The following is an 18,053-nucleotide window of genomic DNA, read 5'->3' on the forward strand; positions in this document are numbered from 1 at the left end:
GTTTAAAATCAATGAATATCGGAGTGGAAATATTATTGCATGTTCACATTTATATATAACTTTATATTTTATATTTTTACTATGAACTTGAACGAATTTTGAATTTATATCTTGTAATGTCTGATTTCACATGTATTTATTGTAATGTAATTTTTTTATCAATTTGTAAAAAGTCACACAATTCAGCCTTCGGGCTGCGAGATGATTTTCAATAAAACAAACAAACCATTTATATACTATATATATATATATATATATATATATATATATTTTTTTTTTTTTTCTTTTTTTCTACACATTTTTGCACTCTCACATAGCCAGGGACACTTGGTGCACTTCATTAAAGAGAACAGCATGATAACATGAGATTGATGAGAGAGAGAGACAGAAAAAAAGAAAGAGAGAGATTGTGTTTATGGGGACCTACATGTACCTATGTATAGGATGTTTTTTAATGTAATGTATTTCTAAAAACAACTTTACACCCATACAGAGTCAGAGGCACTTGATGCGGTTCATGAAGGAGAAGTGGGAGCAGCTGGAACACGAGCTGATGAGAGAGAGGGGGTTATGGGGACCTCCCTATGGTTGCTACCTGGATAAGTGGATGCTTGATATGACTGAAGGCCCGTCGAGGATGAGGAAGAAGATGATCCGCAATCCAGACTTCTACATGGACTATCCGTATCTGGCAGAGAATGAAATGATTCTCAATGTAAGTGCAGATATATTTATTCTGTGTTTTTTAGTTGTCTGTAGTAGGCTTTTTGTTAGACTATCGAGTGCCCGTTACATGCAATATATTTAGAAATGTGTTTAATTCTATCCTGATATTAATTTTTTTTTAGTGTAATGAAAACTCGTTGGGACTATGAAAAAACAATTATATTATGCAATTCATTTTAAAGTTATGTTGCAGTACTTAGTACCCTTTTTAGCAAACAAATAATCCTATTCATTATCAAAAGTCAGAATACTGAATCTGTTTAAATTATGAGTTTTATAATTAACATTGTTTTGACAGAGGGATGTGGGAAATGTTTTTCTCCATGACTGTCATTGTATCATACAGACAGGGTGATCATAATTACCAACTTTTGGTTTTTACGTTTCTAAAATGCTATTGATTATTCATTGATTTTGTTGACCTTTCTATCTTCTAGAAGCCATCTAAAGGCAGGAAGGCCATAAGCTTTGACAGTAAGAAGTACAGCCAATGTAAACAGACCAAGAACCTGCTGGAATCAGCGCCAGGTATCAGCCCTGGAGAGGGCAGCCTCTCAGATCTTAACATGGAGAGCGATAATAACCAGGAGGAGATGATGGATGTGGATGATACAAGACCAGGTACGGGTTGCTATGACAATGACACCCATGGTGATGGTGTTCATCTTCTTATCTGTGAACCTTCAAATTATAGTCCTATATTCAAACCTATGTACAAAGACTGCTCATGGGATACAAGAAGAGCCTCTTGTTTTGGGGTTGTTTTTATGTGGGGGGGGGGGGGGGGGGGGGTCTGTTTGTTGACAACATTGATCTCAAGAAAAACATGCCCTTAAGAAAGAAGGAGAGCATTTTGTTTAATTTGACTTTTTATTGTGTTGGTCGCTATGTCATGTTTAACTGAACTACAGTTTACATATTACCCAAGAAGAGTTTATGTAAATTCTTGAATTTCCTGATTCATCATTTTTTTTAATCCACTAAATCTTTAGAAATCAAGACTTGATGCAAGTCTAAATTATATTTGTAAACAAATTATTTTAAAAAAGAAATTGAAAAAACTAATAGTGGTTTCTTTTTGTTGATAGATGTGCGAGCTTCTTCCATAATGACACGGCAGACCAGTACCCGTAACAACCAGGATGATGACGATGACACGCCCGACAACGAAAATCCAAACGACAAACCCCTGGAAGAGCAGAAGACTGATAACCAGATGGTCCTACGTCTGTTGGAGCAGGGAGAAAAGGTTTGTCTCTCTTTGTGATTATGTATATATCTCTTGTTTGAGTTCATTTATAGTAACTTTATACTCTTGTTTTTCTTTGCAGAGAGTAGTCTTTGTGTAGTGAATCTTTTGGCCTGATATTGACAAATCAAAATATTGTAATGGTCAGTATAGTGGATGACACTGTTTGCTTAGATGGACAATGGAGCAGTGAAGTGCTTGGGGTTTAAAGCCTAGCTCTTGAAAATCAATTAACAGTGCTTCTTGTAACTTAGTGGCAAACTAATGGTAAGGCAAGTGATTTTTGTACAAAATCTTGCCTGATGTGCACAATGTTGAAGATGTTAATAAGATGTAAACATACTCCAAATTGTCCCATAGGTTGCTGTGATACTGTAGATTTTTATTCCAGTTGTTTTGATATTTGTAAACCATTTCCTCTAAAGTCATTTGATGTTGCTATTTGCATGCTATGCACAGCATATCATACGTGTGCTAAATGAATAAATTTCCCTGCTGTTACTCTGTAGATCCGTCACATCTTCAGGTGTGCCAGAATCCAAGGCTTGGACACGATGGAGGGACTTTTACTGTTCTGCAAAGATCACTTCTACATCGTAGATGGCTTTACACTGCTCAGCTCCAGAGAGATATGTGACATTGACTCAGTACCAGACCAGTAAGTTAAGGGGAATTGTTGTGGTTGTGGTAGTGGTAGTGGTGATGATTGGTGGTGGTAGTGATGATGACTGTGGTTTTGGTGGTGGTGGTGTTAGTGGTGATGGTGAAGATGATGATAATTGAGGATTGTGATAAATGATTATTAATGTTGTTGGTGGTGGTGTCATGGTGATGGTAGTGGGGGTAGTGATGATGGAAGTGATGGTGATGATGTTTGATGATGGACCTGAAGATTATTATGATGGTGGTGATGATAATGATTATCATCATCATCAGTGTAATGATCAACATGATGATGAATAGTGAATGGGGCAGGAGCTATGACGATAACTGATAATTGTGAAAGTATTTGGAATTGTTATGCAATACTTTAAAAGCGACTGCAGGAGGAAAACAAATGAAACCTTTCTAATTCTCCTTTGATAAATTTTCATCACCTTTCATACCACCATTACAGACATCAAGACCCCATCATTCCAAGGGCCTCCAGAGGGCAGCGTTCATTTGGCAAGAGAATGTGCAGCAAATTCGCTTATGAAGAAATCCGAGAAGTCCTCAAGAGGAGATATCTTCTGCAGGTAAATTGGCAACATTATGAGACTGATGATGATGATTACATTGATGATAAACTTTGTTAAAAGATGTAAGCTGAGTAATTACACATTGTAATAGGATTATGTCAAAATGTAGTATTGATCTTGAATTGAATTTTTTCATAAAAAGTAGTGATGCTTTTTGTATTTTAGTTGGGGCATTAGCTTAGCGTGTAGTTCGTATACCTTTAGAATTATATCACTAAGGATATGAGTTAATGGACTTGTAGCAAGAAATGTGCATATTAAATCGTTTGAAGAAGGATTATTTGAGAGCATTTAAAATTTTAATTTTAATGCTGGATTTACAATAACGTGCTGAGTATTAATCCTGAGATAACTGAAACCTCTGCCTGTACTATGGAATATGTATATTACACCAAGATCAAATTGGATTCCATTGGTTTAAGAAAACATCACTATTATTTTGTTGCAGCCTATTGCCATTGAAGTATTCTCATCTGATGGGAGGAACCATCTCCTAGCATTCCCCAGGAAAGTCAAGAACAAGGTTTACCAAAGGTGAGACACAATCTGCAAAACCTGTCCTTTCTCAAGGAAAATTACTATTACTGTAGTGGAAAAGAATGTAAACAGTGAATAATTTTTGCTGATAGGCAGGAGGAAGGCCATTGGTTGAAGGAAGCATGAAATTTTGATGCATCTCATGTGATACCATGAGACAAGTTGTGGAAGTATGTGACAAGATGATGATATTACAGACTGTGGACTGCGCAACCTTATTAGCATGTCCCTCCCCTCAGTATGGAAAAATGCATGATGATGATAAGGCCTAAAAAAAAAGATCTTGTATTGCCCTTTGCGACCCACAAGTCTTGAAATCTACGGTCGGCTTTTAAAAAAGTTTTTTTTTTTACCCTTTTTTTAGAAGAAAAAATGTTTTATTAATAAAAACATGTATTAAAGCTTTAAAAACTTAGAAATATCAGCAAAAAAAAGATTTCCAACCGACTGACCCATGTTTTGGCACCAAAAGGGCAATACAACATCTTTTTTGTTTGTTAGGCCTAATGATACATGTAGGAATGGCTTCTAAGCTCTCATTGTCTGTCACATTGTGACACTCATGGCATTATAGTGGCTGCTCCTTGTCTGTTTATATATATATATAATCACAGTGTACCAAAAAACTCATGTATTATCCTTGTTATCACGATGATGTGTGTTTTTATTCAGATTCAATGCTGAAGCAACCAGGTTAACAGATGATGCTGTGCAATCAGTAGCAGGACAGAGTAAGAGGGCACAGGTAGAAGGAGGGTACGTATCCCAGAAAATCATATTCTGACTATTTTATTCAAGATCATATTATTCACCATACAAACACATAAGATGGCTGGTTTGTCATTGTTTGTCTAGATGTTTTGATGATTTAGTTATTATGTATGCTATTGAATGGCTATTTGCATTATATTTCTTTTTGAAGAACAGTGGCCCGCGAAAGCACCATTTCACAAACTTTTCTTTTTAATGTAAAATAATTTCTATTTTAGTGGCACACAATTTGATACAGCAGTGTAATGAACATGATTGATACCATGTATTGAATATCAACCTGGAATTTTGGTGTTGTGTCAGAGAATGTGGAGAGAAATTATTGTACAATTCATAAATATTTTGATTTTTCTCAATTTCAGACCAAATTTCCTGGGAAGCATCATTGGCATGAAGTCTGTCACTCAGAGATGGGAGGTAAGAATACATTTGAAATCAAATCATATCTTTATTCCAAATAAGATATTAGGAAAATACGAGTATGCATATTTTTGTAGAGAACATAACTAGGTTCTGGTATCTATATGTATTTAGATTTACAGTTTAACAATATTCTTTTCAAACTTCATAATATTATGTCACCTTAAAATGCTTAAAATTTTTAAGATACAAAGGTAATGTATACAGGCAACGTCACTTGCCCTACACCCATTGTATGTTGTATTGATTTTCCCAGCTTGGGTCTCGGGTGGGGGGGGGGGGGGTCATGCTGTGTTATGCTAGATATATCACTGATAGGTAAGAGTGCTGATTCAAGATTATGTTAATTTGGATTTAATCACAAAAGACAAGTAACATTAAATATTGCAGCACTGACCCATCAATAAATACTTGCTCACATTTTGAAACGTTTGTTTGTGTTTGTAGCGAGGAGAAATCAGCAATTTCCAGTACTTGATGGCATTGAACACGTTAGCTGGTAGATCCTACAACGACCTCATGCAATATCCTATCTTCCCATGGATACTGGCAGACTATGAGTCGGAGGTAAGCTTTATCAATGATACCTTGTTACCATGGCAATATGAGCACGCCTTCCAAAACAATGTGTGTGTACATGCTTAAAATGAACAGGTAGATTGGATAGGAGTTGGGCCTTGTCTTTCTAGGAGCCCACTTTTGATTTTCTGCCACTCGTGAGGAGACAACATGAAGCAAATTATTTTGAGAAGCTTAAGGGTATGGGTGGTGCTTTATTTATCCTTTAGACATTTTCAGGATGTCTCTTTGAGATTGAAAATGCACAAGTATGAGAAGTCATAAATGTTATTTATTATTGGTGGACATGTTTCAGAGATGAGTATTTTATTTGGAGGTGAAAAGTTTAAAATCTCAAATGAAAATATGAGATATAGTAACATACAGGTAATAAAAACATGATGTAGAAGCAGCAGCATCTGTTTCAAAGATGGTTTGATTAACATTTCAGTGACACATAGGCAAAGATATACAATGTATATTAGTATTACATTTAAGTCTATAATAATTTGTCTGGTATTCACTGTAAGCGAAGAGTTAAAAAACATCATTTTGCCGAGTTTGAAGGGTCTTTCTTTGTTTCTTGTGGTCATGTGTAGGAATTGGACCTGACGGATTCTAGGACATTCCGGGACTTGAGTAAACCAATGGGAGCTCAGACGTGGGAGAGACTGGCTCAGTTCAGGAAGAGATTCGAAGACTGGGCAGACTTACAAGGTAAGCCAGAGGTCAAAGGTTAAAGGTCAACGACTGTGACCCATGACAAATATTATACCTTTTATTTCCAACTCACAATCCACATCTGACCAAGGAAGTCAAACAAATAGTTTTTACTTTTCTTTAATAATTTAATGATATCATATTTGTCAGTGATTGTTTCAGAATTACAAACCAGTTTTTCGTCTATATTGAAAGATTTATTTATTCATGGAAAAGATACAAATCTAGTAAGAGACGTGGGCAAAATCATTCATTTGTTGTTAACCTGCAAAGTGGTACACGTGCTACATTATATTAGCTTTTAACAAGGTAGTAGCTCATTATTCTGAGTTGGGGAAAATTGCCTTTGCTTATTATTTAATTTAGATTACCAGTATGCAAGGTGAATTGATAGAACAAATATAATTATACATGGTGAGGCAGAGGATGGGAAAGTACTATCAAAAAAATATCTGTATCTGTCTGTCCAAGTACAAGTTTCTAGTGATATTAAAGCTACTATGTGGGTAATTAAATGTATTGAATAATAATAATAATAAATACTCAGTTTTTATATAGCGCTTATTACAATCAATAAGCGCTTCCAAATTTGGAGGTTATTACCTCCGGCTTTAGCTGTGCTGCCATTATGGGGCTCTAGCATATCAAATCCTTGATTTAAGGAATGCTTTGTTTTTAAATTGTGATATCTCTAGCCAGTCCAATGAGATTATATCCTTCATGTATTATATTATTGATATGTTTTTTTCCATGATACGTTTTGAGGAATCAGGAATGTGTCTAGAAATGCTGTGATTAGCAATCACTAATCAAATATCAATGTACCTGTGTGTTGGGAGTAGTCATGCATTTTTTGTAGAAACTTTTTGCGATGTGTTTGACCTCACGACAGGGGATAGGAATGACCGAATTATGTGATTTAGAAGTGACCCTCCCCCTCTCTCTCCATAACTGGGTGCACCAGTCCTTTTCAGGTCTCATCTAATGAATGAATACCCCTCTTATTTTCTCTACCTCTATCCATACATTACCAAATAGTCCTCCATAGGACAAAACTGAAAGGATACCTCTCTCTTACTCACTCTCTTTTCTATCCCCTTTCAAACCCAGCAGTCCTTTTCAGGACTACCCACATGGTGAAACTGCAAACTTATGAATTTAGAGTTGTAAACAAAAAAAGTCAGTTAATTATTTGCATTTTAGATGTAAACTCTTCATGGGAATTAAAGAGCTGTTCAATTTCTGGTCATGAAATATAAAAAATTTTCATTCTTAAAAGAACAACATGAAACTTTATCATGTTTTCTTTACCTGATCTTCCTCATATGATTCTTACAAATATTGAAATACAGTTTCATGTATGTAAAATAAAAACTATTATCATTTCTCTCATATGTTACTAAATTATTTATTGTGCAGGCTAAGAAGGATACCTTCATTAACATTCTAGATAATTATATCATCATTACTGGGTGTTTTTTTTTTCATTCAGTACATGATTCAGAAGAAAAAAATTAGCCCCAAAGTGCCAAATTATATCAGGGAATAAGAAGTAAAAACAAACAAATATTTTTCTCATTCATAATCATACAAAAATTGAAATCTCTTCAACCTTTTTAATAGAAATGCAGATGTACTTTTGAGTTGAATATCTCAGACCTTTTATGATTATAAATTACGTTACAATACCAGTGGAAGTTACGACCATAACCTGTCAACTGTCTTCGCCCATAACATTTGTTTTTGCCCCCTCCTTAATCCATTGCATCCTTAAAAAATCCCTAGGTTAATCCAGTTCATGAGTGCTCTTTAACAACCTTGATTATGCAATAATCCCTCTTCCTTTATTACTGCTTTGTTATCTCATAAGCATGTACTAGACCGTCGTGCTGGGTTTTAGGTAAGCATTTGATTTCACTAGCCTTCACTACAAAAAACATACAGATTTGAAGTTCTCTCTTCACGTTAGCTTTCAAGAGATCTTGATTAACCCCTAGACGTACAAGTGTATTCAAAGTTTAGAAATCATGAAAATCAAGTCATATCAAAGGAACTACTAACAAATGAGTATTTGCATGATGGACAAAGTCTTTGACTGTTGAAAGAAACCAATTATCACACTTTGTACCCGCCTGCATTTGTTCCTGGTGTAGGGTTTATATTTGTTTATAGACACCCCCGGAAGAATTCCCATTTTTGGGTGCAGGTGCTTCTTCTTTGCTTACCCCCCTTTTCATCCCCTTTCCACTGGAGATACTCCATTCTACCACACCATCCTAACCTGGGGGAATCCCCTTATAAAGAGCCTTTCTTTTCCCTTGAGTGGTCTGGTTGTACAGCTATATCTTTATATTAACAGTTTGAAATTTCAAATGGGTCGTGATGTGAGGGGTTTATGGATGTTTTGAGTTTGAAGTGGTGGGTTAGTGCAGAAACAGAATTTGTATCAGTTTCAATTTGAGTTTCCCACTTTCTTACTTGTTAAGAAAAGTGTAAATGCAATTGAGTTCCTATTTTAAATCTTTGGGCAAGCATAATCATAAATATGTTGTATATCCACCAATACAGATGAACATCCATGATAGGATGATGTATGTCCGCTCATTTTCATTGTCAAATTGGCTAGTTGTATCATAATACATAATACATGTACCTTTAATGGTTAGGAAAATTGTGTTTATTTATTCATTTGGTATTATTTCAACGGAGTAACCCTGTCAGTATTTAAATATGGTTATATCGTTAACATCACAGGAGACATACATGTACCAACAATGTATTAGTTACATGGGGAAATGATAATCAGGATGCTTTTCCAGGAAATTTAAGCCCCCCAAAACAAGAAATGAAATTAAGGCCTTAAATCTAAGGCTGATAACTCTTTCGGGACAATCATTCCACATTTTGTGGTTTGACTTGATAAATTTTAATTCAGAGCCCATATGAATACTGTCCTGAAAGGTTGAATTTGGATCAAAGTGTAATGTTGCTGTGTAATTTTCACTCGCCATCTCAACACAAGAATGTACAAGTTACTAAATGAGAAATAACATTTATATATTTATTCTGATTAATACATTGCACATAATACATTTGAAAATGAGTGAAATGTCATTGTTTGAACCATTACATTCATATCAACAACATGCTCACTAGTTCTAGAATACATGTTGAATTGTATGTTGTGCTCAATATGTGCAAACACATGAATGTGAATAAAATTCACTCATCCATGATAGTAGTAAGGTTAGAGGAAAACATATGGTAGATTGATACATATATACATGTACATTGTCAGCTTAATCCATGATTTCATGATTCACCAATAAACAAAAATATATTAAAAATCATACCATTACGTTCATTTAATCAGCTGGGAGAGCTAGTAAGATCTGTACACATATTACCATATGAAATGTTACGATGTACATTGGTGCATTTTAAACAATTCAGCATTATGTGCAAAACTTACATTGAATGTATGCACTACATAATCATTCTTTAATTCACTCTCACTTATCAAACTCGAAAGGTTATTCACAATATATGTTTTTATCTAACATCAGTTAATATTCTGTTATTCTCCTGTTGTTTATTTGTAGTAATGGGGGTTACGGGTAATTGTTATTTACTCCAATAGGGCAAATAGTTGTACAAGAAACTGCCAGATAATCTTGAGAATGTTTATGCCAAATTCAAATCTATTTTGTGTATTAGACCAATAAAGCTTTGAGTTAGAAATTAAAATGTGAGCAATGTCACAGTTATTGCTAATACAAGTGGTGGAAAAGCATCGTTTTGTCCATTTACTCCAGCAGTTAACTATAATTGTCTTTTATAAATTATTAAGTAACTTCAGGGTACCATAGCCATGCTTGGTAAAGTCATTTTTAAACCAATGCCAAGTATGAATTTAGAGTATTTATGAGCATTTATAAGTCTGCACTCCTGATTTATTTTATTGGCAATAAGTACCTCTTATACATGTACCTATATAAATTAATGTATCTAGCAATGGATGATATGGTTGGTTTTCATGAAACAATAATAATATCGTTCATATCCTATATGAGTGATGTGCATGGCGCTTAGACATTGTCACCATGGTTATAGCTGAGCCACCAAAGTAACTAGCGCACAAGCATATCGGGTACCCATTTACACCCGGGTGGAGAGTGGCAAATGTAGATTAACATCTTACCAAAGGACGTTTGTGCAGGGTTGAGATTTGAATTTTGTACCTTGTGATCTACAGTCCGGCGACTTATCCACTAGACCACAACACCTCTATTAACAAAATTAAAAAACAGCCCATATACATGTAGGGCTGTTGCTTTAGAGCTGATATTTAGGGATCCTAATTTCTGGTGGCAGACACATTTTGCATAAGGCCCCTTCATTTATTTTGTTGATTTATGCACTATTTTTTCCAAAGTCCCTTTCAATCCTCTTTGAATTTGGTGGAGGTTTTAATTTGTTCCCCTTTTTCAGTTTTTACCCAATGAACCTTCTGCATGGCAATGAAGTTAAATATATCACTTAAGTTATTTACAACAATGTCAGTGATTAAAAAATGATTTTTGTAATGATGGTTATAGTGGAAGTTACTTGTACATTTATGATGGTTAGTGTCTCAACTATTTATTGAGGTTCACATATTGATAGTCATTATAATCATCTATGGTTTTTATGCCAGAATTACATGAATTTTGTTTCATTAGGAACACATACAGTACAAAGAGTGGGGACATTTGAAGGGGAAATATATTCATAGCATCTTTGTCTTACCTAATTCATCTAGATCTTACCTAATTTGAAATCTTTGATATGTATATATGACAGGATAAGTGTTTTGTGTGCATTAATTGCCTTTTTGTTTCAAATGTCATGTGAGAAACTCTATCAACTCATTAATATTTCCTCTGTTTACAAACTGAACAAGGAAATGTGCTTCCTCATTTTTAATCATGTAGAATATAATTACAGTGTGTTTCTCCATTTATGTGAAACTTAAATGCACATTAATCAACTGTAAACTGTAGCAGCGTTATAATTTAAAAACTAATCATCTATCACAGTGCTACCTGCACATGTAATTGTTAAAGCTGATTTATATATTCTCTTTACTCAAATATTTGAAGACACAAATTGCTATTAACAAACACTGAGTTTCATGGTCGTGATTCAAATCTAATATTTGCATGAATTGGCCAAGCTCCAAATTACACATAATTGCTAAACAACATTTGAATTTGATCTTGCTGTTTTTTCCACTGTGTATAACAAAACTTCTGTGCTATCTGCACAGTATTCTATCGTGTGTGTCTTTAAATTAAAACTGATTCTCTTTGTGTGAATTAATAGAAGGACAATAGTCGCGTGTTATAATAACAGTTTGTATTATTTTAATAAGGAAAAGCAGCAACAAAATAATTTGAATTTGCAGATTAGATCCCGCATTTAGTTGCAAGTCCTTGTATGAAAGGTTGAAAAATACAGGATGGACATGTGCAATAGTTCAGTGATCAGAGCTGTTGGGCCTGATTGGTAATGATTTGGAAAGTAAAACAAAATCAACAAAATGAAAACTATAAATCTCATCATTGATAGGTTCAACCTGTCATATTTAGCTTACATGCAGGTTGGTACCCAAACGAGTCATTTATATATTTTTCTACACCGTATCTCCTTAGATCAACATTTATGTAAAGTTCCTAAATTAAATTGAATTTGTCTACATGTATATGTAACATAGGGATGGAAGAACATTGTACCATTAGAAGGTTAAGTCTGTGAAGTTGTGTCTGTCTAGATATGAGGGACAATTAAGGTCTAAGAAGCTTGGATAAAGAATTGGACATTTCTGAAAATGACCAAAAAATGATGAAATTCATCCTAATTTTATCTTATTGTAATCCAATAAGAGTTCTCTAGAAGGAAATAATAATTTTTATGTCATCTGATGCTGATTACAAATCAATGTATATTTCTTTTTGCTCTGTAGATGACACGCCCCCATGTTACTACAGCACGCACTATTCCTCTGCCATGATTGTAGCATCGTACCTCATCCGTATGGAGCCATTCACTCAGCACTTCCTCAGGTTACAGGTAAGTAGACGGTGGTGGTGGTGGTGGCGGTGGTGGCGGCGGTGGTGGCGGCGACAGTGGTGGCGGTGACGACGACAACAACGTTGATGATGATTAGTGTGATGATGGTGGTGGTGGTGGTGGTGGTGGTTGTGAAGTTTGTGGTGGTGGTGATGATGGTGATGAAGATAATGGTGGTGTTGTTGTTGTTGTTGATGGTGGATGTATTGATGGTTCTGGTGGTGGCAAAAACAGGGATGCCAACCGTTACAGTTTTTGCCGTATTTGTTCCGGTTTTATTGCTCTTGTTACGGCGTTACGGTAAACAACCAAACGGTTACGGGAAACGATAAATAAGTACATTATAGCTTTAGAAGGTCCATGATTATTGCGTATGCTGCCTATCTACACATAGCCTCTGTACACAACGCTGCATGTCGCGCACCATTTACTCAAAAGTTTAGTGAATTTGACTACACTGGATTGGCACTTTCACCCTCTACATGCTAATTGCGCACATGGTCCGTCGGCCGCCATCTTGTTTAATTCCGAAACAACGCTGCCGCTGTCATTATTGTTCTGATGCTAGGTGTGCTACGAGCGATTGTGCGTTTTGGGGGGAGCATGATGGTGAATGATTGTGTGCGTGGTGATTCAGCAGGTGCATTGCAAGTGCGGTACGGTGCGTGATGTACATGAACGCCAGGCCTAGCGGCTTGGGCTGGTACTGGCGGTACGGTGTGCGTGTAGTGTGCATTAGTGTGTACGGTACGTGTTCTGCCATTGTTACTGTGGATTCGAATTTGCCGTTCGACGCTTGAACAAGGTGTTTTCTTTCTGAATATTATCATGGATTCACTGAAAAGAGCGAGTACCCGAGGAGGAGATCCTATGACTGCAAACAGATTTTTTTAAACGTTTTGATGCACATCTTTATTTTGAACTTAAAAATGGTAGGTTTGAAATGCAATAAGAGTGATTGGGTGTTTGTGTACGTTTTGCTCGAAAATATGCTGCGTCGTTTTGCGTTCCGGAAAGACCCCCATTTGTTACCGTCCTATAGGGTTGGCATCTCTGCGATAATGATGCGGATCAAGATGATGATGGTGATGATGATAGTATCACAACTTTTTTATAATTGATATAACTACTGGTACTACAGTCACCTTAAGAAAAACCAATTTTTCCACTTTTCTCGTCCTGCAGGGTGGCCATTTTGATCTAGCTGACCGGATGTTCCACAGTATCAAAGACAGCTGGCTGTCTGCATCCAAGCATAACACAGCGGATGTGAAGGAGCTCATCCCAGAGTTCTTCTACTTGCCAGAGTTTCTCACCAACGAGAACCACTTTGATTTAGGTGAGTGACACTCAAAACATAACCTTCAGCCTTCAATGTCAGACTTATGTAGTCCTTGAGGAATAACCAAGTTGTTTCTTCCTCATCTTCTTCTGCTTTAGAGTTTCTATCCCTTTAACAAAAAGGATCAAGGCTTATATCCTTGTGCTAACATTTCCTGTTTTTAAAAGCATATAGCATCATTGTGGTGTCAGTTCTAATTTCTAAATAAACAAAAATACAAACAGGTACATAAAAGTGGTAAAAATATAAATATGTTTTATCAATTATCAGTTATCTATGATTGTTGAATTTCTCTTGTACAAATCCAATTCTCTGATTTGATAATACGTGACAAAATCCTTCAGTTATCATAAGATGATGTTGCCACTCTCATGGGTCACCTAATTTCTTGCTGCAACGTACCAACCAACTAATGTTTCAGATTTGATAAGGAAAGAAAATTGCTGTTTCTCCCAGTGTCTCTCCTATGAAGATCTCTCCTATGAAGATTCTTAACATTTAGATTTTAGATTTCTTGCACCAAGATTAGATGTATATGCTATTAGTGTGTATGCTTTTTATTGCTTTAAAGCCTACATGTATCTGCACTATTTTGGCAAGGAGGGATTAGACCTCCCTGCTTGGTCACTGATAGGTGACCATGGGGGACCAGTGGTCACCGATTAGGCATTGTTGGCTATATAGAGGGCGCAAGTAGCTACAAGTAGTGCAGAGAGGCTTTAAGGTTAAATGATCTAGATCTTTGACGAAATGATGACAGAATTTGTTTATTAAATGCCTTTTCCACTTTCATGGGTCTTTTTTTTTTTTTTGACAGGTGTGAAGCAGAGTGGCATCGAGCTAGGTGATATCATCCTACCCCCCTGGGCTAAGGGAGATCCTAAAGAGTTCATACGCCTCCACAGAGAGGTAATAGAATGTAATCCTTGTAGCATCATGATGCTGTTCAGAATTAGAAGCATTTGTGAAAGTTTGATTCTTTATCACCAGTACCTATAATAATAATAATAATAATAATAATAATAACTAGAAATTTAATTCGTCATGGGGACGAATTAGGTGGTCTGTCTTCAATTTTTATGATCATTGAAAGGTCAAAATGAAAAAAAAGTGAAGAAAAAAATTGTTGGAGACGCCCGGACTCGAACCAGGGAGCTCGAGGACGGAAGTCAAGTGCCTTACCGATATACCAAAACGTTTCCCGTAGCAATTACACGTAAACGGAAAATGAAATTCTCAAATCCCACTTTGCAAGTGAAATATGAGCATGATACCGGCATCTGATCGAAAAATAAAGGGCACACTTGTGATAGCTCATTGTCTCAGCTACAACATACTCAAAGCTCAGCGTTAACGAAGATAAAACGACGGAGATATTGCTCGCGAAAGACAAGAATGTAGAATCCAGTTTTGAGAAAAAGTCATGTCCCGTAGAGAATACACGCAAAATGTGAAAATTGACATGCCTCCTTTAATCGCAAAAATACGCCATGATGCCATTGTCAAAATGAAAAATACGTCGACACTTTATTTCTAGAGATTTGTCTCAGCTAGAACATATCAAAATTTGGATGAAAATTGATCAATATTTACAGAGATACAGTCAATTTTCCAGAAATATGCTGACGTCATAATATGCAAATTGAAATTTTGAGTTCGGAGGCGATTATAATGACGTCCTGAGTTAATTGAGGGTCAAATGAGATATGAAATCATATCTCCGACTTATAATCTATCCAAATATGAAAAAGAATTGGGGGTATCTATCCATTCTGAAGAGCTACAATGGAATTTGTATAGGCATGTTTTTGCCCATATATGCTTTGTATTACAAGAGCTCGCACGCACGGACATTTACCTTGAACGGAGGCCATCATGATGACGTCATGAGTTAATTGAGGGTTCGAACGGACATTTACCTTAAACCGACGCTCATTTCGTTATTAATGGTCATAAAGAGATAAACAAGGTATCAAATTGCTCGGAATAAAATGGGCAATACTATGATAGACCAAAAAAGGCGATTCTAGGTTGTGTACGACCATTACGAACACAAACGTGCGCGCAAATTTATGACGCAAAATTTTCGAAATGCTTGAAATGGCCTAAAACGTACTCTAATTTGATCAAAAAGTGATTTTGAGCATTTTTTATTTTTGCGCGCACCGACGCGCGGGCGTACGCGTACGCGCGCGTTTATTGACCTTAAGTTGACCGGACGGATATTGACCTCAATCGTTATAAATATGAATGAGAAATGAGTTACGTTTATGAAGATATGATCATGAGTTGTATTTTAGAGTACTTCACAAAATGGCGCCTGGATGACGTCACGATATTTTGATGAACTTGAAAATGTTCCTGTCACGTCTTGAGATGATGACCTATGACTGTGTCAAATTTAAAAGAAATTGGACGGTTCAATTTTGAGTAATCGTGCACACAAAAAAGTGGTCACAAATTTATTTTAATTGAATTGTGTTTTTGTACAAATTCAATTAAAATACTAGAATTTAATTCGTCACGTAGACGAATAAGGTGGTCTGTCTAAGTCTTATGAGAGATTTGAGAATGGGACAAGTTATATAGACATGTAAACAATGATGATCATGATGAACATGGTGATGATCATGATAGTAAAGGTGATGATGATGATGATAATGATAATGTTATATGACGATAAAAACGATAAAGTTAATGATGATGATGAGCAAAAGCATGATCCTGACAACTGATTAAAAAAATTGAGGGAATATTTAGATAGCAAATAGTCTCACCTACAACATACTAAAATTTGGAAGAAAACTATTGAATTACAATCGAGATCCTGGTCAAAACACCTTGTCATGCAGATTCATGTTTTGAAAAAAGTGACCTCCCGTAGACATAACACGTAAATATGACAAATTATGCATTGTCACCTTTAATCGAATATTTAACTATGATGACGTCATCTAAATGAAAAATAAATGATATATTTTGATAGAAAAATATCTCAGCTACAACATATTAAAATCTGGGAGAAGATCAATCACCGATAAGTGAGATAATCACCAATAAACAAAGACAAAAATGACGTCATCAACAAAATACATTTGTTTGAGTTTGGATGCCAATATGATGACTTTATTTCACTTTGTACGAGTCAGGGTGGTATGAAATCATATCTCCAACTCATGCTTTCTCCAACCATGATATAAAAATTGGGGGTCAATGGACTATTTGAAGAGCTATTTCGATTTATAAAGTAGCATGTTTTTAATCAAATTTGCATTATATTGCCCATAGCAGCACGCGCGGAATTTGAACTTTGACGCGCGCTCACGGCCTTATGAAAGGTCAAGAGTGACTGAAATTAATGTAAATTGTCATTTACGGTAAGAGGAATCTAAATCATGTAAACAAATTGAATTTGACCTTTTCCGCGCGTTGTGAGCGCGCGCCCTGCGCGCGGGGACAAGTACGGACGGAAAATTTTGAAATGCTTCAAATGACCTGATTCGTACTCTCCTTTAGTAGTTAAGTGATTTTGAGCAATTTAAAATTTTGACGCGCACATACGCGCGCGCCATGACCGTTATGTGACCTTTGATGACATGACCTGTTGACCCTTGATCTGAAGTATATGTGATATGAATATGAATGAACTTTGAGTACGCATCATGAAGATATGATGGATAATGTGATTACACAAAATGGCGCCTGGATGACGTCACGATAACATGATGACCTTGAAAATGTTCCTGTCACGTGTCATGACAATGACCTATGACTGTGTCAAAATTGATAGAAATTAACACAACCGATCTTGAGTTAACCGATAAACAAAAAACGGGAAGAAATAAAAATAAATAATAATAATAATAAATAAAGAAAGAAAATTCTGACGAAAACAATAGGTGATCTGTCGTTGACAGACCACCTAATAATAATAATAATAATAATAATGATAAAAAAACTGTGCTTATAAATCGCTTACCACTGAAGTCTCTAAGTGCCATAACAAACAAGATATAATGATAAACAATTACACATTAAACAAAACAAAAAATTACAAATAAACTTTCAATTTAGAATACATATGAAATATATATCAATGAGAACAGAGTGTGTAAATCATCAAAAGCAATTTTGAATATATGTCACATACTATTCGCTCACATACTTATTAAATGTGAAGTCACTAGTTATTTCACTTCAGCCACTGTATGAATATGTACAATATTCCATTGTCACTTTTTTAATGAAAAACATTCCCGAAACAGTTTGAATTAAAATTTGTAAACAAAATATTTACTACAGTCAAACCTGTCTATAGCAACCACCCACTATCCACAAAAATGGTCTTTGTAGTGGTTCCTTTAGTACATGTTTCAAT

General features: G+C 35.6%; 1 protein-coding gene across 3 annotated transcripts in view; it reads left to right on the forward strand.

Moving 5' to 3' along the window:
* Positions 1 to 18,053, forward strand: part of LOC584014 (WD repeat and FYVE domain-containing protein 3) — a 104,226-nt gene that overhangs the window by 68,227 nt on the left and 17,946 nt on the right. For 2 of the 3 annotated variants that reach the window (XM_030980012.1, XM_030980014.1), the window contains 14 exons: positions 494 to 715; positions 1,164 to 1,347; positions 1,815 to 1,975; positions 2,485 to 2,633; positions 3,093 to 3,213; positions 3,665 to 3,750; positions 4,426 to 4,509; positions 4,887 to 4,941; positions 5,392 to 5,511; positions 6,102 to 6,219; positions 8,093 to 8,122; positions 12,227 to 12,333; positions 13,519 to 13,672; positions 14,493 to 14,584. In XM_030980012.1, coding sequence (XP_030835872.1) covers positions 494 to 715; positions 1,164 to 1,347; positions 1,815 to 1,975; positions 2,485 to 2,633; positions 3,093 to 3,213; positions 3,665 to 3,750; positions 4,426 to 4,509; positions 4,887 to 4,941; positions 5,392 to 5,511; positions 6,102 to 6,219; positions 8,093 to 8,122; positions 12,227 to 12,333; positions 13,519 to 13,672; positions 14,493 to 14,584 — 1,683 coding nt within the window. The remainder of the gene's footprint in view (positions 1 to 493; positions 716 to 1,163; positions 1,348 to 1,814; positions 1,976 to 2,484; positions 2,634 to 3,092; positions 3,214 to 3,664; positions 3,751 to 4,425; positions 4,510 to 4,886; positions 4,942 to 5,391; positions 5,512 to 6,101; positions 6,220 to 8,092; positions 8,123 to 12,226; positions 12,334 to 13,518; positions 13,673 to 14,492; positions 14,585 to 18,053) is intronic. The other variant, XM_030980013.1, reaches the window with a different exon arrangement.

The sequence above is a fragment of the Strongylocentrotus purpuratus genome, unplaced genomic scaffold, assembly GCF_000002235.5.
Source record: "Strongylocentrotus purpuratus isolate Spur 01 unplaced genomic scaffold, Spur_5.0 spur5_scaffold_10, whole genome shotgun sequence".
Classification (NCBI taxonomy): domain Eukaryota; kingdom Metazoa; phylum Echinodermata; class Echinoidea; order Camarodonta; family Strongylocentrotidae; genus Strongylocentrotus; species Strongylocentrotus purpuratus.